The sequence below is a fragment of the Pholcus phalangioides genome, unplaced genomic scaffold, assembly GCF_987345545.1.
Source record: "Pholcus phalangioides strain wild (caught in Gottingen) unplaced genomic scaffold, Ppha-v1.0 ptg000009l_1, whole genome shotgun sequence".
Taxonomy (NCBI): domain Eukaryota; kingdom Metazoa; phylum Arthropoda; class Arachnida; order Araneae; family Pholcidae; genus Pholcus; species Pholcus phalangioides.
Window position 1 is genome coordinate 37,091,499 of NW_028301602.1, and position 22,730 is coordinate 37,114,228.

The 22,730-nt window shown below is 32.0% G+C and overlaps 1 protein-coding gene across 1 annotated transcript; it reads left to right on the plus strand.

The window, feature by feature from the left end:
- The first annotated feature begins 169 nt into the window (after positions 1-169).
- Positions 170-22,349, plus strand: LOC149083009 (ribonuclease Z, mitochondrial-like). The gene is made up of 22 exons (XM_089236063.1): positions 170-489; positions 2,080-2,130; positions 3,269-3,339; positions 4,491-4,555; positions 5,895-5,943; positions 6,057-6,188; positions 6,962-6,999; positions 8,600-8,658; positions 8,792-8,852; positions 9,009-9,060; positions 11,402-11,570; positions 11,656-11,794; positions 13,441-13,523; positions 13,609-13,733; positions 15,305-15,398; positions 16,834-16,975; positions 17,853-18,001; positions 19,087-19,165; positions 20,517-20,634; positions 20,740-20,818; positions 21,669-21,807; positions 22,152-22,349. The coding sequence occupies exons 1-22, from the start codon at positions 209-211 to the stop codon at positions 22,293-22,295; spliced, it is 2,319 nt and encodes a 772-aa protein (XP_089092189.1). The 5' UTR covers positions 170-208; the 3' UTR covers positions 22,296-22,349.
- Positions 22,350-22,730: the final 381 nt, after the last annotated feature.

Consider the following 22,730-nt stretch of genomic DNA (forward strand, 5'->3'; position numbering starts at 1 on the left):
CCAATCATAATTTCAAATATAAAGTGAGAAATGTGACTGGATCGTAATATAAATTTTTTTAAATCAAATATATAATTATTATTTTGTCTTAAGATAGAAAAAAAAAAAGTAATAAATTTTGTGTTGGGAAATGAAACCCCCATGGTAGGATACGAAAGTCACGGCCGTATGCATTGTTCCCAAAACAAAACAAATCACATCCGAAGTTATGACCGGTAAAGTGACGAAAATGGTGACTCTGTTCGTCCGTTTCTTCGCATTTTCTCGAGCGAGTGAACTGAAAATAGTGAAAAGTTTTCCAAGATATTGTTCGACGAATGAAAGCCAATCGGGTTTCGCGAAGCCGTTCAACTCCCTTGAGAAAATCCGGAGGCATCCTCGGTTTGATGACGGGAACAGCAGAATCGCCACGAGGGTTTGCTTCTCTGCATTGGGAAACGGAGCCGTTGGTCAGCCCGCGTGCTTGTGTTTATTTACGGAGTTTAAATGGTAGCACGTTCCGAAATTTTACCTTGCATGTATTATAAAGACCCGTTTACGCGTTTTAATAGTTAACTAAATTTTAAGTTGTTAAGTGGCTAAAAAAAAGTGTCCACACGTTCCTGTCATTTAGTAAATGCTCATTGGATAGTACCAGACAATGTGCACTAGGGCATGCGCATTATACCTACCTACCTAATCGAAACAATAGATCGGACTCTGTTCTACTTAAGGCCCGTTCACATGCGTCAAGTGATTAAGTAACTAGATTTTAAGTCGTGCAGTACTTTAAAATGTATGCAGACGATAAAGACCATTTACACATTGTTTAGTGGATAAGTGATAAAGTAATTTTGTAAAATAAACCTGATTCTTTTTTCCCCCGTTAAGTAGACCTATGCGCATGTGCCAGTGGGAATGGCCTGCCACTCTTGGATGAATCTTTTTGCTCTCTCTCAGAGTTATTTTGATCTTAAGCATGATGTTGTTTATGCTCCGTCGCCTCTTTCCGTTTAGCTAGAATTCCGCGGAAATATAGAATGGCGTCAAGTTTGTTGAAGAATATCTTAGCCATGAATGCTTGTGAACTATAGAAATGAAAACTACCTTAAAAAAACAATCCAAAAATCAATCAATGTTGGAAATAGTGGAAGCTATGGAGCGTTCGATTGGCATGCTCCCAGGAGTTGAAAAAATCCGATTCAAAAAATATCGGACGCTGGTGTGAGGGATTTATTATGGAGAAGGGAGGGCTGAAATATTTCCCCTCATACAAAATGAATTTGCTGTCATCTATTGGTAAAAATACATAACCAAGTATTTAACATTAAGAAAAGCACTGCATTAAATTTAAATAATAAAATTTCAAATAATTTTTAAGTTTAATGAACCCTTAGAATTTCCTACAAATGACAAGAAATTTCTCACATTGATTGATTTTTCCCACGAATGTGTGAAATTTCTCATGAATTAGGTATATTACTGGTAGTGAGAGCTATAAGCTTAAAAAAAAAATCCCTCCTCCCCTTTGAGCAGGCTCTATGTGCATGTGCTAATTGTGCTTGGCCTCCATAAAAATTATCCAATAAGCATCTGCTATTTAATCACTTATCATGTGGGCACTTTTTTAAACAATCGGTTGCTTAATCACTTAATGTGTGTAAACGGGCCTTTTACCACTCAATGACTTATCAACCAAACCTGTGTAAACAGCCTTATTGTGTGAATACATTTTAAAGTTGACAACTTAAAATTTAGTTAACTGAATCACTTAACGTGTGTAAAAGGCCTTAAATCGAGGGTGTTCAACCTTAAAGCTGGGTTTTCCTACGAGGAGGTTTCCTGTGCTGCCGAAAGGGTTAACTAACCATACTCATGAATCAAAGGAGGATAAATAAAATAATTAAAATTATTTCTTGGCTTTTCTATAAATAGTAGCCATTTGGGAGACTCGGATTAATTAAGAGCTGCTGTGATTTTTCTGAGTTCAAATTTTATTGCTTAATTGAAAATTAGTTACAAGAATAATTTCTACTTTATCAATCAATACATAAGCATTTATTTTTCACTGATTATATTGTGTTTTTAATTGTTTTTCAGTTATATGTTCAACTGTGGAGAAGGAGCTATGAGACTGATAAGGGAACATACGTAAGTATATCTTGTCATAAATACGAAAGTCCATTTAATCTTTCAAGGCCTTCCATCTGAATTAACTATGTTGTTGTCTACTGATATATTATATCCCTGCTTTTGGACTGACACAACTGAAAATAGTGCTTCAATGCTGCACTAAACACTTAGCCTAATTGCCAACAAAAGAATAACACCTGTAAAATCATGCGTTGACATCCAGCGTGATGTATCTGGTGGGGGGGGGGCAACTTATTGTGGAAATGGTCACTACTACTTAACTATACCTGCACCTTGTACACATTCTTCTGCTGAATTTCTTATGAATCGGCATATGCATGAATGTGTTGTGTGTGTATGTGTGCTCTAACATTTTTTATTGTCAGAGTTGAGCTTGTTTGTGTTCTTGCTGGTGTTGCCATTTGTCTTTCATATTTCCTAGTGAAGATAAAAAATTCTTGAATTTTCATGTTATGTACGTATCATGTTGATGGTCTGCCTACTCTCTGCAGAGAGACTTTTTCAAATAAGGGACTGGCTCCCATTCACACCTGAAAGTTAGAAAAGTAACTTCAGCCAATCACCACTGTGCCGCCAGCGGGGTTCGAATTTGGATCCTCTGCAATGATCACTGCATAATTTATATTTTACAGGATGGCTTGTTCCTGTACCCAATATCAGTTTGTTCGCATGGGAGAGGTGATTGCCCTATCACTCATCTCTATGTCTACTTATGTGCAGACAGAATCACAGTTTAACGTCTCAGTGCCTTAGAATGTAACACCATCTCTGATATGATACAATAAGAAGACTGAGTGACATAGAACTTCTAGTTATCACCAATGTTATGTTTATTTACTTTAAGGAAAATAATTTTTCGGGCATTGCAAACATACTAATTTAATTAAAATGTTACTTTTGTTTACAAGGATGAAAAAATCACTCATCATTATGAATCATTGTAATTTTTATTTACTTCAGGCTGTATTGAACTCTCTATATACTCTATATACTTCTATATCTATAATTATTACTATTTCCCTCCTCTGATTATAAAATAATTTAACCTTTTAAAATTATTTTTATTAACTTCTCTGAGTAATGTTGTATTATAACATTTAACTATATACAAAATTTTTACTTTTATTTTTTTCAGTGAGGATTTACTTTTCATAAAGCATGTTTTCATAACAGAGAAGTCATGGAAAAACATGAGTGGCTTGCCTGGTAAGATAATATAATGTGTTTAAAACACAATTACTTTTTGTATACATTTTTGTTTTTCTTTGCAATGGTACAATAATTGCTGCTCAACATATATGTTCCCTTAATCACTGCTCAACACTGATTTTGTTACCGAAGCTATTTCAGTGATTTCAGGGTAACTTTTGGGCGCTGATTCAGAATCTGGCATTGGTTTTGTCAGATTAGCTCTAGTTTTTGAGGTAAAGTAAAAATTAAATTTCAGTAGTGATAGATAAGCAGCATAAAAATCACATTGAAACTGTGTGTAATGTAAGTCACTGCCAAAGATATTCTAGTGACTTTAGGGTGATTCTGGGGCTTTATTCTTAATCTGGCATTGATTTTCTGATTGGTTCTACTTTTTGAGGTAAAGTGAAAATTAAATTTCAGTAGTGATATAGATAAGCAGCATTAAAATCACATTGAAACTGTGCAAAACATATATCAATTATAAACTCAAGATCAATGCGTGTGGACTACTGATGCTTGATGATGATGTCTATAATATAGTGAATAAAATAGGAAAATAAATAAAAATTAAAAGTAAAAATTTGACTTGCAGAATACATTGAAATGTTGGTTGTTTCCATTATCTCAAAAAATAGAGCCAATTCTGCAAAACCAACACCAGTTGTGAAATCATTACATTTCTTTGGCAACTTGAAGTTGTTTTTTGTTGAGCAGTATTATCATATGTATATTGTTTTCTATATTTTTATTTCAATGAAAAGTTAAATAAAAACCATATTTTAAATAAATCAATGAAATTTATAATTTTGCAATTTAATTGATTTATTTATACTTTTGCAACATAAGATATATATAATATATGCATAACATAATATTTACAACATAAATATGATAGCACCACACACATACACTTAGAACACACTCTCTAGCATGTACCAATTTGTTCAAAATTCCTCTGCAGAACCCAGCTTGCATCACTACAATGTCCATAAATCATTATTGGTACAGTAGGTTCCCATGTAACATTTTTGCATTTTAAAATCAGTTTTCTGATATTAATGCATGTTCTACTTAGTACATGTGAAAAGGGATGATATAAGACATACTACTTAGTTTTGTGTGTAAAACAAAATATTTATCTCGTTTTTCCCCTTACTTTTTAGATGTGTATCTAACTCTACAACAAAGTAATATAAAGTACATTACAGTTCATGGTCCACCAGGTGTTGTAAGTATTTTTTATATTAAAAAATAATTGCATGCTTAATTAATTCCATCTGGTGGCAGCATCAGCGTTAGCAGTTGTGAGCTTGTCCTGAGTCAGGTCCGGCCATCCATGTACAGTCCCTTTCAGTGTACACAAGCTCTTAGGAAAGATTGAGAGATTCGTTGCCTTTGTTGTCTAGTGGTCTAGGGTGTTCACCCAGAAAGTGAAAGGATGTGGGTTCGATTCCCCACAAAGGCAGTTGAATTTTCTCTCTTTCCAAGAATTCATCTTCGCAACAGCCAGTTGTTACAAACCTTGTATTAATCAATATTTATAGACTTATGTGATATTACTGTTAAAGACCATGTATGTGTCCAATTTTCTACACAAACCAAGAATTTATAAATAAAATTTATTTGTTAATAGTTTCATGATACTGATGCATCAGATAGTGCGAATGGTACAATTTAATAAAATTATGCAAGCAACCAATCAGAATGTTACATTAGACTTGCATGCAGACTCGTAGCTTCATTCTGATCAGAATGTTTAACTTGTACAGTTGTATTTTTTCTGCTGAGCTACCAGAAGATTTGGTAACCAACCCAAGTGGTATCTCCAGATCCCCAATCAGCATAATAGTAATTATATTATTCCCTCTAAAGATAGCACTCATAACATAATGTGCCGAAATGCATTAGGAATTTAGTATTTTTCTGTGTTATTTTCTTATTTCTTTTTTTGACTTTTGAGTATTGTTGGGGACAAAGGTTTATTTACTCTTCCATACAAATATAAGAGATGCAAAAACACAGGTATATCATGTTCATAACTTGACTCATTCTAATAACTTAACTTGGAAAGTAATTTACATTAAAATCTTTGCAACTTTTATCCAATCTGCATCCTTAGCATAAAAGAATTTTTCTTTATTTAGGCAGCGCCAAATCATGACAGTTTTTTAACCATTTAAGAGGCACAAAAGAAATCACTAAAAACTCCCTTTTAAAATACTTTTTTAATTGAGTAGGTTTTCTTCTCTGATTTTCAGCTGGTGCAAATTAGGGAGTATAGAGAAATAAACTTTACAAAGTATCTAATCTTATCAATGCTAAAATAAACAGCCTTTAAGGAAGTGAGATATCTCATCAATGTTGCTTAAAGGGTTAAACTATTCATAACTTGTCAGCATATTTAAAAAAAAAAAAACTTGAACAGGGGTATTTTGTTGAAAAATATGAAATTAAATCCAAATAAAGAGTTTTTTTTTTTGCTCCTCCCCCTTTAAAATAAGTTTTCATGTCTTTGTTTTAAAAAATATATATTGTTGCAATTTTTTTTTTTTTTTTTGATAATACAGGAAGATTTTACTGAGATGCTCTCCTCACAACAGAAAAAAGTAGCTGTAGGTATGACTCTCATCAAAAACATCTCAATTATTTCTTGATAGCTGACCAACTCCGGTTTCATATCTCAAATTTTTTAGCATTGAATTGATTCTTTCTTATTTTTCTTATTACAGCCAAGCGCACTGCTGTAGATTCACCATTTTTCGACCATTCAATTGAAGTTGATTATGTGTCTATACCAACCAAGCTCAGCTACTCTATGAATCATTATGTGAAAACACATAGGAGAGCTTTCCATAAACAAGGTTTTATTATTTGTTCATGAATTAGATTTATTAAGTTTTATTCCATGTATTGTAATTATATTTCTGCTCATTTGCTTTAATATCACTATGTTTCATAATGATATTAATCTTGATATGAAGAACAAAATTCTTGGTAAGCACAAAAGCATAACAAATCTGGTCAGAATTCTCAAAATCATTATTGCACATCCACTCATTTGTAATCATTTTGCAAATATTTTGCTTTTGAATATTAAAGAAGATCAAGTTCACAGCTTTTGACTTTATCTGGCTTTGCATTACCAGTTTATCCTCAGTATGTCTATGAAAGCGCCCAAGTGGCGTAGTGGTTAGATGCTTGTCTTCCACTATGAAGGTTACCATCAAGGTCCATGGGTTCGAATCCGGGCATAGAATGTCAGAAGCAAGTTCTTTACCTACCGAGCCTGGGGCAACCACAGATGGATGGAGTCTTCATTTCCCACCCAACTCCACTGGTTGGAAATTGCTATATGGCAATATATGACTAGAGTTGGTGTGCGATAAAGTAGTATGTCTATGTATTCACAGCACAAATGTTTTCAAATACAAATACAAGGCTACAACAGGCAAAATGCCCAACGAGGTAGCTGAGAAAAAGATGCCCATAACAAATATGGATGTCATATATTTCGAAAATACAGCAACCCAATTAAAAATGCAATTACAAAAACTAGAAACAGTATATATTACAATGCCCATAAAATATATTTATGGTTGTCTTATTTTAAGCATGGATATCCTTTGTGTTTCAGATCAATCTGAAAATAGTATCATGAATTACATATGCAAGGTAAAAAGTTTGATAATCTTCTTTGAATAATTTATTTTCATTATTTTATACTTATATATTTTATACGCATTTTATGTTCCCAATTAATTCTAAAAAGTGAGAGAATCGTCTAGTCTAGACATCAATTACAGTTTGATGATTTAAAACAGTGTTTCCCAACCTTTTTAATATCACAGATCCCCTGTAATGAAAGTCAATGCTCCGCAGACTACCTGTATCATCAGGTCAAGTTTGGTGCCCTCTATTTCCATAAAATTGTAAATGTATTGTTTTTTACAATTTTCATATCATTAAAAATTGAGTTACAATTTCACAGCACAAAATGTGTCATTCATGCAATGATATTAAATGGAAATGATCACATGGACCCCTAAAAAAAGTATTCACAGACAATGCCCCCCCCCCCCCTTCCCTGATCCATGGACCACAGGTTGAAAACTATGGACTTAGAATAAGTTAATTATAGAACAGCTGTTGTTGCAAATACCCGAAAATCATTTATAACAACAGCTTTCGTGACCTAAATAACTAGTTATACAGGAATCATGGGTTCATGAAATCCTATTAAAAATATTTCTGGCCTACAAAAAAATGGGTAAAATACTTAATCATTTTAAAGTATGACACATGATGTAGAGACATAGCACTATTAACATTGATTGAAGCTCATAAAGACTGCTGCATAAGTAAATCAAATTTACGAGAAAATTTAAAAAAATGTTTTCACTTTGATTTCATCAGTGCTATTTTTGATTTGGTATGTTGTGAAAATCAGACTCCAGTCATTTTGACCAGCATTGGTCCTTTTAGGTAGAACAAAATATTGGTCCTTCTAGTGTTATTACTATATTTCTTGGAATACATGCTATGAAAACACAATCTTGGAAATTATTTGCAGTGTAACCTATTGCATGTGTTAATTTCTGTTTCGAAGAGGGCATTTGTAAGAAAAACAGCCAAAAAAACCTAAAAGTGTCAGCAAACATTATATATGGTAATATAGTTAATCATCTATACACCTGTAACAACCAAAATAACTTAATTTCCTCTTACATGCGTATGTTCAAAGCTATGAGAGTGTTTATATGAGACTAGAGTAACCAAAGAAATTCTACAACTAATTTGTGAGCTGGTTTTGTTAGATTGTTGTAAATTGTTATTAATGATTTCATCAAAGAAGTAATACATACAGCCTACAAAACTAATCCTGTGTGAAACCCCCCCCCCACAAGTCACACTCATCAACACTATAAAGGGTGGATGCAAAGAAAATAAAAAATATTTTGATGCTATATATATATATATATATATATATCCTGTGTAACTTTAGTGATTATACAGACCCTATTTTCCAGGACAAAACTATTGTTTCTACATTATTCAGCATTTTCGATGAAAATGCTCATTAAAATTTTTTTTCATAAAGCTAATTTTTTAATATTTTTATCTTGATGTAAATTGTATATTAGTAAAATTTCCCATTGTTTTGCATTATTTTCCGAATTGTGGGTAACTGAAATCACAGAAGCCCTATTCTAGACGAATATAGAGAAAAGATCAATGTAACTATAATTTAAATTCATTCCAATATTTCTTATAGGTGAAACCAAAGCCTGGTGATCTTTCAGCGAAGAAATGTGTGGAGCTTGGAGTACCATTGTATGAAAATTTAATTTTTTGAAGAACATTTTTATTTATTCTTATGAAAAAAGTATTTCAGTAAAATTTCATAATTGTATTTTATTCTTGATTCACATTGATATTCATTTTTACTGAAATATTCATTTTTCAGAGGTCCATCACTTCTTGATCTGAAAAATGGTAAAGATGTTCGATTGCCATCTGGTCAATTGGTATGTAATATGCTTTATTCCTTTTTGTCTTAGGAATTTAGTGCAGCTAGAAGTATTTAACTGTTATTGTAATTTTTTGAATTAAAAGGTATGGTTTTGTGTTTCAGATTTTATAATTTCTATTTTTATTTCTCATTTATTAATAACTTATTGCAGATCAGATCATCAGATGTTCTTGAACATGGTGATTCAGGATGTATTGTTTTAGGCATGTATCCAAAAGTCCTTTAATATATTTATACATTGTTTCTTCTTTTTTTAATTACTTGTGAATCCTATTTCATAAAAAACAAAACAAAAACCTCCCATCAATATGAAGGCAGATGTTGTATAAATACAATTCTGGTGTGTTTAAGACATGCTATATGGGTTTGCTTTGAAAATTGAAAGGAAAAATTTACTGCACCACTATTACTGTGACCAAAAGTATGCTACATAAAAGTTTGAAACAAAAATCTTCTGATTTGTAGCTTGAGAGATTGAGTTATTTCAGTTATTCATCATATTTCCTGATCTCATTATCATAGAGGCCCTCTATGCACATGAAGCCATTAGGCCATGCTGGATGATCTCATTTGTTAAGAAGGCCTTCACTACCCACACCCATTATGAAATATAAATTACGAATATATTTATGGACACATATTGTATGTTCATTCAAAGCTACTTTGAAGAATTCCATTTTTTGAAATACAGTCAAATCCGTTATAGCATCCCCCTCCTCGTTAACGATCCAACCCTGCTTATTGCCACAAATTTTCAGTGAACAAATCTTCCATATAGGGATTATAATCTAAACAATCTGTTTTAGCGCCAACTCATTATAACGCCAATTATTGTTTGGGTGTATACAATGTCTATGTGTCATTTTCTGAGAATTCTCACATTTCTTTTCCCATCATTTTTTTTGCCAAAAGAGTTGAGAATTTACCTTTTTTCATTCTATTGCTATTATCGTTCAACATAGCAACAGTTTGAGCAAGTGATTTAACGAATAAATACTGTGTGGTCAAGAGGTTTTAGAAAGCACATTTCTGAAGAACAAACCTATTTAAAGAAAGAGATTTTTTGATAAGGGGAAGAGTATTATGACCAAACTGCAACAGCTCATTCAAGGTTGTCAAGATAAGTTTTTCAACAGTGCATGTGTACACATTTTACTCACAATAGTCATATTTTGAGTGGTACGGGTAGTCATTAAGAAATCATCTTCCTCGATTTTCTCAATTCAGTCATGTCAAAAAAAAGGTGTTCTTTCAATAGGTATCTGAAAAACGGGAAATTTGTGATTATAAATAAAATTACTTATAACAAAATATTTCTCGAGAAGAACCAATACAGATTAAAAAGCCGCCTTTTTCCCCCTTTGTTTATTCTGTTTTTAAAATGTGTTGCTAAATTTATACAGAATTGAAATAATTTCAGAGGTAAGGGTATGTTTCTGTCAAGTTTTATACTGAGAAATATTCAAGTAATTGTACAGTGTTTACTAGTTTTACAAATTTTCTCAACTTAAAATGGAATGCGTATAAAATATGTTATTTTATTTGTGAAGTAACACAGGTACTGACTTTTTATGAAGTGTTTTTCTACTAGATTTATGTTCTTTTATGTTTCCAGTTTTGAATCTTACCAGTGTAAGTGCAATCTGCCTACTGGGTTGTGTGATAAAAAATAAAAATAGTAGTTTGTAATAAGCAGATGCGGATTTAACGGCAGGCTCACCGGGCGTGCGCCCTGGACCCAGACTTCTGAAGGGCCTTGAAAAACACAAACTTCACACTTTTTTCTAATTTAGGGGGCCCAATATTTTCTTTTGCGCCCGGGGCCCCGACCAACTTTAATTTGCCACTGGTAATAAGTGCTTGAATTTTTGTTATAAAGCCTCCCCAAAACACTATTCTGATTATGATCCAATATAATGAAAAACTTGTTGTACCAAAATTCTTTGAGACGGATGGTTCGCCTGTATTTCCGAGCATGGTTTCAATCATTTGCATTCTAGTTATGTATCCTATGATGGAATAAAATTCTGTAATTTCGTATAGTGGTTGTTTGTAATTCATTCAAAAAAACAGGATAAATAATGTCATTTCACTCCCGTCTTTAGAATGTCTTCAGATACATGAAGAACATTGATTTGTTTCTTCTGTCAATAATATATTATACTATTGCAATTACAGTAGATCCTGCATATAACATTTTTTTAAAAACCGTCGTGGAAAAACATTGTAACCCGGAAAATGCTTTAAACAGGAAATCTTAATGACAATTAGAGTTGGACCATGAAAATAATTAGTCATACCAAGTGGGAAAACATTCTAAATGGGAACATCATAAGCAGTATTGAATGTATATAAATTATTCTGAGCTGATATAATTGTTCATTTGTTGTTATTTCTTTAAAATAAGATTAAAGAAACTGTCAATGAAAAAAGAAAATTAACATAAAACTTACAATTTTATGTTCATTTTTTTCATAAAAAAATACTTAAATCTAGGGATCACATTTAATTACTAATTTTTTTTGCACATTTGTCTTTTAATAGTTGTTGATTGTCCACATGAAGATATAATCGACAACTTTATTAAAGAGCAAAGGCTAAATCCTGTTCGTTTGTCTGAAATGAAAAGCAGCCATGGAGATGTCTGTGCAGTGTTTCATTTCTCTCCCCCAGTTGTTGTACAATCTTATAAATACATGGATTGGATGAACAAGTTAGTTTTGTGGTAGTTATGAATTGTTTGTGAATCAAGTGTTGTTTTCATCAACTGACTACTTACATTAGTCTTTTCTTTTCAGGTTTCCGTCGAACACTCTTCATATTATTTTGAATAGTTCGAATGCAACTTTGAGTAGTGAGATCATTCATAGAACACAACATGTTCTTCATCATATTCATCCTGTTATTTTCCCATCAATTCATGAACAGCATTCCAAAGTGAGTGCCTCGATGAATAAGTTGATTTATTATTCTTCCTTGAAAATTAGCCATCAAAATTTGATGGCTTGAAAAAACAAACTTGTTCCTTCTAACTATGAGGATCGAACTGGACATTTTGACTGGTTTTTCCATCTTCTCACTCCATTTTCATAACAAACCGGATTGTTTAGAATGTAGAAATTTCAATTTTTTTTTAAAATACTCAATTAATATGCTGTCCAACTATCATCAGTTTAAAAACATTATTGTCCAAGACAGTTTTACTGAAAAGGGCCATGACCCGTCTGTTTGACTTGTAATGTTATAGACACTTCCATTGCATACACAATAAATATTTTGTTGAATCATGGCATCAAATTTTCTCTGATATAGATGCTCTCACTATGGCTAATTGAAAGCATCATTACTGAGTGACTAATGATAAAATAGAAATATACTAGTTTGGCCACACAAAAATATAGTGATGAAATTTTATTTGGAAAAAAATTATTTTTCATATTTTATTGCTTACATACTCTCACGTGTGCATTTCACTCTCTCCCTCTCTCATGTACATTTAAACATAATAAATCTTACGAAAATTGAGGGTATGTTGTGAAAATCAACCTCCCTAATCATTTTGACCAGTATTGGTTCTTTTAGATAGAACAAAATATTTGGTCTTTCTTGCAGTGGTGTCAGAGCCAGGGTTGCTGTGAGTTCTTGAGCACCCACAGAATTTTGTAGAACAGGTTTGAGCATCCCCCGAGAATTAAATCACAAATGACAATATCCTGCATAAAGATAAATCTGAATACCCACAGGTCTGGCCTTTTTCTGCACCTATGTCTTCTAGGTTTATTACTGTATTTCTAGGAATACATTCATGGGGCATGCTATACATTATGGCATTACATTTTGAAAACGCAATCTTAGAAACTATTTGCAGTGTAACTTATTATGGTTAGAAGTCCTGCAGGATATGGACCGAGCCATCACACGGTTAGTTATTGGTTAATGTAACTTATTGCATGTGTTAATTTTTGTACCAAAATAGTGTTCTTTTACATGTGTTTGTTCAAAGCTATGCAAGTTTTTGTATGACACTAGTGATCTAAGAAATTATACAAATAATTTGTGAGGTGATTTTATTGTATTTATGTAAATTTTTATAAATAAAACACAAAACTTTTCTACACATGTTTAGCCTTTTATTAGCTTAGAACCCCCTTCACTTAAGCTTTTATGTAGAGACTCTACTGCAGGTGAAATGAATATTAATTTTCTTGAAAAAAAAAAAAAATTCCCTCTTGTCCAAGGGTAACGGTCCATACTGAAGGGAGGGCGGATATGCTTCCCATAAAATATTGGTTTTGATCATGAACATTGCATTAAGTATTTAAGATTCTTTTTTTAACCCTTTTAGTGTTGATATCTGCTAAATAAACCGTATTATGTAGCTTAATCAATTTTTTTTTCTCTGAATATTTCAATATTAATTTCCAGTTTGTTTTATTTAATTTGTTCTTAAAACTTGTGACATGAAATCTTTATCTATCTTTCTGTCAGAAGTTGAAGATGTTTCTCTTCCTTGTTTGTTTTAAATTTGTTCATGAGAACCAAAAAAAGTTTATTTTGTCAATATCTTAAATTGTGATTTTCAGGATATTTCTGAATCAATCAGTAAAGTTATTCAAGCTGATGCAATGTTGAAACTTCATGTTAGACCAGAATTTAAGCTGGATAGGTATGGGTTTCTTGGTCTGATTAATTTTGTTAACTTATTATCTATTATTGGCATATCAATGGATAAAACAAAGTTTTCTTTCCAGAGAGAATGTGATACAGTTGAATTCTGAAACATATTTAGAAGACGCGTATGAGATTCCCATGTTCAGTACGCATGTAAAAGAGTTTCATAAAAAACTCAGTAGCACAAACCATGCCCTAAAATCTGGTAAGTATCATTTACCTTTGTAAGGGAATAATTATTTATGCTTATTAATTGGATTTATGTAACAATTCCCAAGTCCACAGTCTCACACATGCTGTGTAGAATTAATTCTCTTTAGTTCACCCCCATAAAAAGGTATTGAAATAAAAAAAATATATAAAAAAAAGGATGTAAATGGGTGCTGTTGGCATATTTTTGATTGAAACAATACATCAGTACAGCAATTTAATTAGAGTGAATTTTTTAATTAGCTAAAATGGTTGATGTGTGAAATATAGTTTACCTTGATTTTAATGTTATTTAAAAATAGATAAAATCTTGCTTTGTGCAAAGTAGGTTGTAATTGAGTTGTTTTAACTTTGAGAATTTTATTTTCAATCCCTTCAATTTTTTGTGTGACTTCATAAATTTCTTGACATGTAAAATTTCAGCAACTCTCAAAAAATGACACAGACAAAGAAAAAAAATTTTCTAGATAAAAAAAGTATTGTATTTACACAACTATATTTTGTACTGAAATTACATCAAAAGATATAATTTCTGAAAGACCAAAAAAGTTGAAATAAGATATTGGTAATATGTTTTTTTTATTTATTGTGTATTTGCTATGCATATTCAAATATACAGGGTGTTCTGTTAATGTGCCGACGAACTCAGAGGATTGTTAGTAGACATCAAAAGGAACAAAAATTGCAATGGAACATGGTGTCGCAAACCACGTTCAGAGGATGAAAATCGCGGAAAACACATGTAGGTTTCGATGTCATACTGGAAGAACAAAAAGTGCAATAATAACTACAAAAAGATTTATTTGATTAATTATTACAAGTGTTGTTGGAAGTGGCAGCCGCTGACGTCATTGCACAGTCTACAACGACGTAAAAACGATTCCCGGACAAGCTTGAAGATACCAGGTATGCTTTTGATGTCGTCTGCAAAACGGGATCCTACCCCAGCGCATACGTTTCATGATGCTGCTTACGTCAGCCAAGCAAACGCATTCAGCGATCAACTGACATCCACCTTTCATGTCCTTTGGACTTCGAATCTGCATGCGTTTTTCTGATTTTCACCCTCTCAACGTGGTTTGCGACACCATGTTCCATTACAATTTTTGTTCCTCTTGATGGTTATTAACAACCCAAAGAAAAGAAAATCTAATATGATTCTGTGCAATTACAAGTAAAATCTAGTTTTTTCAAAAGTCATCTATTTGCAAGAAAGTCTTCAGTTGGGACTACACTATGAATTTTTATAAAAGCTCTTTGCTAAAACTTGAAGAAAATGAAACCAGTAAGCATATCAGTTAATTCGAATGAATGTAACCAATAGGCTTATTTGTTGTTGTTTATACATTTTCTGTAATTTTATGTGATTAAAAGCATTCTCTTAGTGAAAGAATTGATGGTTTTCATCTATATATCAAAGGAATGAAGGTTTTTCCAGTCAGATTTTAATTTTGTTATTTGTAAAGTTATGTAATGTGTATTCTCATAATAATTATGTATTATTATGTGATGTTACTTTCTGAAAATGATAAAAAATTTAAAAGTGACATTTTATGTCCTATGTAGATACAGGAGATTTTCCAGAAATCATATTTCTTGGAACAAGCTCAAGTTTGTCCACTCCTTATCGTAATGTATCAGCTATTTTGATAAATGTGAGGTAAAAAATTTTGGCATTATGTGTATTTGTGCTTTGATAAACCAATTATAAATAGTATATTGATGTTAATCCTTACAGCAGCAATGATGAAATATCTCACCTATCTTGATGCCTTTTATTTTAGCAATCACAAAATATCTCGCCTTCCCTTTAAACCCTCTTATTTCAGTGATGACGAGCCCAGCTGCTGTGTTGTAGTTGTTTTTATAGTCAAAAATCCCCAACACTTGTCATCAACTGCCAGTGGGTGGAGTTTGCTTTTGTTCAAAGTTTGATAGCAAAAATAAGGTGACAGTGTTTTTTCCTTTCCCTTAGATGCAATATAGGAATATGTGTATAGCATAAATAACAGAAAAGGATGGAGTATTTCTATTTTTTTTTTTATTATTACTATTTTCAGTGCTTGAGAAAGCATTTATCAGCTGGAGAGATCAGAAAAAAATATTGTGAAAGCAGGTGGCATTTTGCAGAGGATTTAGTGATTTCCACTATGGCACGTATAATGCAGATCAGGGAAATTTTAAAAACAGCTTAAAGGGTTAATATACACAATGTATGCTTATATTTGCTTATAAATAAAAACATTACCTTGCTTCCCTACTCATAATCTGTGCATGTAAATTTTTCTACTTTGAGGAGAGAATGTTAAAAATGTTCTTGTATATAATAATCTATCTGCTTGTACAAATTTCTTTCATTGATCATGAAATCTTAAGGAATGAAAGGGGTTATCGTGGTCATGTTTTTTTTTTTTTTTAATGTTTGTTCTTCTACTCACGTCTCTCTCTCTATACACATAGTTATTTTTTTCATATTGTCTTTTATGAATTTTTGAAACTATTTAGTTTTATTCCCACCCCTCTGAAGAAAGCTGCAAATAATTCACGACATTTATAATCCACACTAAGAAATTCAGATTTTTTTTTAACATATAATCTGCAAATTATATGCAGTAAATTACAGTAATTCACATTCTTTGGTGATGAGAACATGCTTATTGTTAGCTTCTGATTAACATAGTGATGTCTGATTTTAATGTAGTCCTCAAGAACTTCGGCTTTTATTAATAGTTTCACACATTATAAGTGTATTTAATAGTCAAATATTTTTCATGAAAAAATACTGTGACCAATAATTTTCATTGAAAAGGGAGATAAAATAAATTTTTCTTTACAGTTTTCAAATATTGAATAAATTGAAAAATGCATAAAGAATACCATTTAGATCAGGGGTCTTTAACAAATGGCCCAAGCTCCATATAACATGTGTGTAGTATAGCTAAATGTCAAATGTGTCAGCTGTTAAAGACCCCAATCTAGATGGAAGATCTAGATCTTCAGTAATTTGAAAAATTTTAACTAATAAGAATTAATACTTGTCATTTCAAATTCTCCCTGATCTGTGATGTTTTTTTCTGTATACATATTTTATTTAGCTCAGACAATAGCATTCTTTTGGACTGTGGTGAAAGTACCTACACTCAGTTTTTTAGATATTTTGGACCTCATGGTGTAGATGCTGCTTTGAGAAGGATTTCTTGTATATTTTTATCCCATCACCACAGTGATCACTTTATGGTAAGAACTGGATTAACTAGAATTCAATCTGTTTGGTATATATATATCTTATATCTGTGAACACCTGTATTAATTTTAGATCAAGAATGATTTTGTATTAAGTACATGCAAATCTTGCATACTTCAAAGGTGGGGATGCAAGCCAGTCTTCCGTTTAAAAATGCCTCTCCAGAGAGAGAGAGAAAGAGAGAGATCTGACCCACAACATTTAAAATTCACTCATAGTACAACAAGTAAAATAACCTGCTAAGTTGTTTACTTCCAAATTCAGAAGGCTAATGGCAGTACTTCTTTGAAACCATTAACAAGTATTACTTATAAACAAATTTCACGTTAGATTCGCAGCACATACAAAGTACATTCTGATATGCCCCATTTCATTAGAAGTTCCTCAGAGGAATATTTACAAGTTGCATGTATAGTTTAGTAGTATTTTCTGAGAAGCCTTTCCAATAGCCAAAGTATTTAGTTATGCAATAATGTTGGCCGAGGCCTATACATGAGAAAGCAGTTGATGGTGACAGAAATTTTTTTTTTCATTTTTCAAAAATATAAATGCCATTGGTGAATCAATGACAGTGGAGAGGAGTAGGTTCCAGTTAGTATTGTTAAACATCTCATAGTAACTATAATGCACTCCAAGTCACTATAACAATCTACTTCGGCTATTTGTTCAGAAAACATTTTTTCATCATAAAATAGGTTCTTTGCTAATTGTGACTTCGAATATAAGTGATTACAAATCAGCTTACCCTCATGTTCCTCCCAATTCCATGAAAAACACCACCGCTATATGCAAACTGTTTATTATTTTATGGACAGTTTTGATATTTTTGAAGTTCTTACTTTATGTTAATTTTTATTAAAAATTTTTAAGGGTCTTTTCACTTTAGTGAAAGCAAGAAAGGATGCGTTCTCTTCCATCTCAAAGCCTTATATACCTGTTGCTGTTATGACAACACGCTTTATTGAGCCTTTTATCAGAAAATTCGACAGATTATTTGAGCCGATCAAAGAGGATATAAAGTAAATGTTTGCCAATATAAATTATATAAAAATTATTCTATTATATGTGAATGAAATATCTCAAACAAATGAAAAATGCAGATATTGAACATAATTAAATTGCAGTATCTGAGCAAGAACTAAAACCATTTTCAGATATCTTTAACCCACAAGTGCACATCTGTTTAGAAAATTTATCATAGTTGCTGACAATGCTCAAGTGCCTATTATATAGTCACAGACCCAGATATAATGAATTCTAATTCAATGAATTCCTTGGTTTAACAATTGTTTTTCTGAAATTCTGGCAAAAATGGTCAAACCCCTATTTAATGAATGAAAACCATCGATATAACGGATTTTTTTCAAACTATCCTCAATTCTTTTTTTCTCATTTCTTGTCACCTAAAACCACAGTCCGAAGATTTGATTTCCCAGGATTTGACCTTCAGCTCTTCTTTAGAGATAATAAAAAAAATATGGAGAGCATGAATCTGGTTTTTTTTTCTTTTTTAAGTAAAGGAGGCAATAAAGTCATTTAAAGAGTTTATGTGTGTAGAAAGGTTTCAGTGGCCAATAGTTGCACACCAATACTATAAAACATTATACTCCCACATGTTTAGACTTCAGTAAACAAATAAAGTTACTTCATGTTTGTGCCCTGTCTTGATGAGCAAAGAATGGCGGGGTCATCTAAAGAGAAAGCATTTTTCGATTAGTGAAAAAATGACAGTTTTGGCAGAATACAATGAAAATGTTGGATGTACCAAACAAACTTCTATCAGAGAATTTTTTTCATGCATCCTGACTTTATTATTAAGTTACTTTTTTTTTCAATTGTTGTCAGAAATAAGTTTTAACTACAACCCCAAAGTAAGTAGCTTTTAAAATTTATCGTTTCAAGTGTGTATATTATGCTCCTGATCAATTTGATTTTTAACGAATAAAATTGTTGGTTTTTTCCAATTTGTTAAATTAGGGTTCAGCTATATATATATGTGGGATGATAAAACATCTTTCAAATATGCATTGTAGTAAAATAGTTGATCATGCCAATTGTTAATTGGTATTTCTTTTGTTTGTATTTGTGTGATTTTTATTTCCAGGAAATTTGCAAACTTCCTTCATTCTAGTGAAGAAAAAATAGATTCAGATGAACTAAATCATTTTTTGAAAGGTGTAACTGTGAGTTTTGCTTTTGCTTATATCATTTGTGATAGCCAAGTTTTTCATAATTGAAAATGATTGATCGGTGTGTGCATAGGTGTATGCAGAATTTTCTCGAGGGGGTGGGGTGTTCAGGTTTTTTTCCTTCTGAGGGGAAGGGGTTTACTTATTTTTCCTGCAAAATAAACACTATAATCTCGGCCTCGGGGGGGGGGTGTTAATTTTCCTACGCCAATGGGTGTGTGTGTATTCCGTTCTTGTCTAATCATCTAAGCTGTAAAAAGATAAGTTTAATTTTTCAACTTCCTTTCTATGAGAAGGATAATAATGTTATATCAGAGTTATGCATGTTCTAGACGTGATGCCATCCCTTTTCCTTATTGAAGATAAAAATGCAGATACCTAAATTTTCATGTTATGCATGTATTGTGTTGAAGGTCTGCTTTCCAGATTCATACTGATAAATCTACTATTGAACTAAATCTCTCGCCTGGATTCATAAAATAATTCATTGTAGGTAAGATCAAATGCAAGGATTCCTTGCAATCCCATTCTTTATTTAAAAAATGCAGCAAGTATTTGGCAATTTTTAAGGCTGTAGCATAATATCTGTAAGGAGCAAGTAATTCTGCAAAGATATTGAACACAGTAGAACTTCTGTTTACAAGTGTTTCGCAATACGAACAAAGAAAATGTTGACTCTATAAATGATTGATGATTCACATTACTAATAAAAATTTTACTCAGTTTTCACATGATAACTGAACCATTTGCTTTGCGTGTATCATTTGTGATAGCCAAGTTTTTAATAATTGAAAATGATTTATCAGGTTCGTAATTTTTGCCTACACAACTTACAGTCAGCATGCCAAATGGACTTGCCCTTGGGGAAATCTAACCCATGTTCTCTCACGTCCTTTCTTTCCTAAATTCATATTCACATAGATAGTGGAGAGTGACATCATCCTTGGATAAATGGCCATCTAGTGGCACTGTCACCAATTGTGAACTTTGGCCTGAGTTAGGTCTGACCATGTACTGTCACGTTTAGCGCACTCGAGCTACAGTTGAATTTTCTTCCTTTCCTGAATTTATTTTCGCATCAGCCAGCTGTTGAAAACCATCATATGGATAGCAGAAAGTGGCATCACACACACATCCTTAGAATAAACCTTATAAACCTTGCACTGTAAATTATAATAAATGATGTCATTTTAAAAAAAATTAAGACATTTTTCAATTGAAGACTTTGAAACATTTAGCTTAGGGAACTTTACAATTTTTTTTTGCTTTGACATTTCAAGTGTTAAGATAGAGCTCTGTTGTTGAAAAACAATATATTTTCTCTTTCTATGGTGGGAAAAAATAGCTTCATTCAGTGCCAGTGACACATTGTAAAGATTCTTATGGTGTTGTTTTGAGTGGAAAAAATTGGAAAATAGTTTATTCTGGAGATGCTGCACCAAGCCAATCTCTTATTGATGCAGGTATGTTGTTAGCAGTTCTTTTATTCCGTAATCTTGCAATTTTTAAAATTAGTGTTATCATTAAATTGCTTGTTACATAATATTGTTTTTTTTTTATTAAACTAGGAAAAGACTGCACATTACTCATACATGAAGCTAGTATTGAAGATGAGTTCTGCAATGAAGCAGCAGTCAAAATGCACAGGTTAATTTGTTAAGCTGATCTTGAAAATTAATGCTTTTCTCTGCAACCATCCATCATCTTGTAGGTCTCTTAATACAGTTTGCCAAAAAATTTACATAGGCCTACATATGTAGACCAAAATCCCTCTGTAAGCAGTTTTCCTTCTTTCAGAGGTGGATTTAACAGCAGGTGTGGGCTCAGTAAAACTTTATATTTTTCTCTAATTTAAGGGGCCTAATATTTTCTTCTGCACCTGGAGTGTCATTGAACCTTAATCGGCCTCTGCCAAATAATTTCTTGGGGGGAAAAACACCTATTTATATAATTCAAATTTTTTATAATTTTTCGAATCTTTGCTGAATGGTCACCCTCAGATACAGTCACAGGCACTATTTTCATCATTCATTTCATTGGGCTAGAACTCTGCAAACTGACACTTTGTTTCAATATTCCTCATCCCATAACTAAGCTATGGCTTATATAGCTTCAAGAGTTAATTTTTAGCTCTTGTGGCTTATTTAAAAAAACCTGTGACGTTTACTAACTTTCTGAATTTGAGAGATTTTAATGATTTTTTTATTTATAATTTTGTATATTTTCTTATTTTTATTAGTTAAAAAATATTTTTTTCTCCAGGATGATGCCTGATGTTTAATTATTAATATTATAGAAACCCAATGATAATTGAAATGACAATTTAAATGCACAAAATTAAGTTAAGGGTCCCGTGGATGTATGCTGAATGTCTGATACATTTAAAAACAACTGTTCTGCTCATTGACATAATTTCATTGCTCACCTGTTTCTTTTGTTTTCAGAGTTTGATTTCTTCATATCTTAAAGCATTGTGTGATAATTTTTTATTTCATAGCACACCATCACAGGTGGTTGAAATGGCAGAAATAATGAATGCAAAATTCACTATCTTGACTCACTTCAGCAAAAGATATTTAAATGTACCTCTCTTCCCTGAATCCGATACAGTTGGATGTGCATTTGATTTTATGAGGGTGAGTTCCTAATTTTTTCTTTTATGGTAAAGGAGTTGAAAAAAAAGTCATATATACCATGTTCTTTATCAGTGATACTCCAACTTGTGTTAGTAAATCCTTCAGAGACTTTTTTTTTGTGATATCAAAAGCCTTTAAGATTTGCTGAAAATGTATATAATTTAAAAAGCATTTTTTAAAAACAGGTGTAAATGCAGGGTGATGTAAGTCAGGGGAATAAAGTTCAGTATTACTATATTTGTATTTTGCCTATACACTGATAGATCATTGAATGGCAATAATTTATTGTTTAAGGATGAATATTCGACTAAGTTACATCCTTGAATGAATTCTAATACTCTTAGGTGAGACAGAATGATTTGCCTGTTTTGCCACTGCTTATACCAACGTTGAAGTGTTTGTTCTCTGAGAACAAGGATAGTTTTGAGGAGAGAACATCAGCTGTTGTTAACTTTGAAAAAGCCTTTTTCAGGACTTATCGAAGATAGTTTCAACTTCATTATGTACCTGCAGATTGTAAATAAAATATTCTTTTGCCAAACTACCAATATTTATATGTGGAATAGGATATATCATGCTATAAAACATTCTTTCAGAAAAATTGTTACATTAGATTCTGCATAGAAGTTTAAAGCTGTAAAACTAATTCAAGAAATAATTCAGAATGCTTTATTTTAAGTTATTATGATGAAAAACTGTTGGCTGGAAAACATATGGGCCATGTAGGCAGCACAGTGATGGTCAGTTTTTTTTAATTTTGGGCTGTGACTATCAGTTAGTTTTTTTTATATAAAATCTTTCCACAGAACCCATAAACATAAGAATTTCAACCTCAATAACTTTATGCACTTTCAATTCCAATATAGAAAACAGATGGCAGCGTTTCAAACGTTTAATACATGTCTGAAACATATAAATGACAC

Bases quoted from the DNA above. Each gene is read 5' to 3' on its own strand.
- LOC149083009 (XM_089236063.1), top strand. From the start codon at position 209: ATGACCGGTAAAGTGACGAAAATGGTGACTCTGTTCGTCCGTTTCTTC. The intron at 3,340-4,490 runs GTAAGATAATAT...CTTACTTTTTAG, and splicing joins AAACATGAGTGGCTTGCCTG to ATGTGTATCTAACTCTACAA. The intron at 11,795-13,440 runs GTGAGTGCCTCG...TGTGATTTTCAG, and splicing joins TTCATGAACAGCATTCCAAA to GATATTTCTGAATCAATCAG.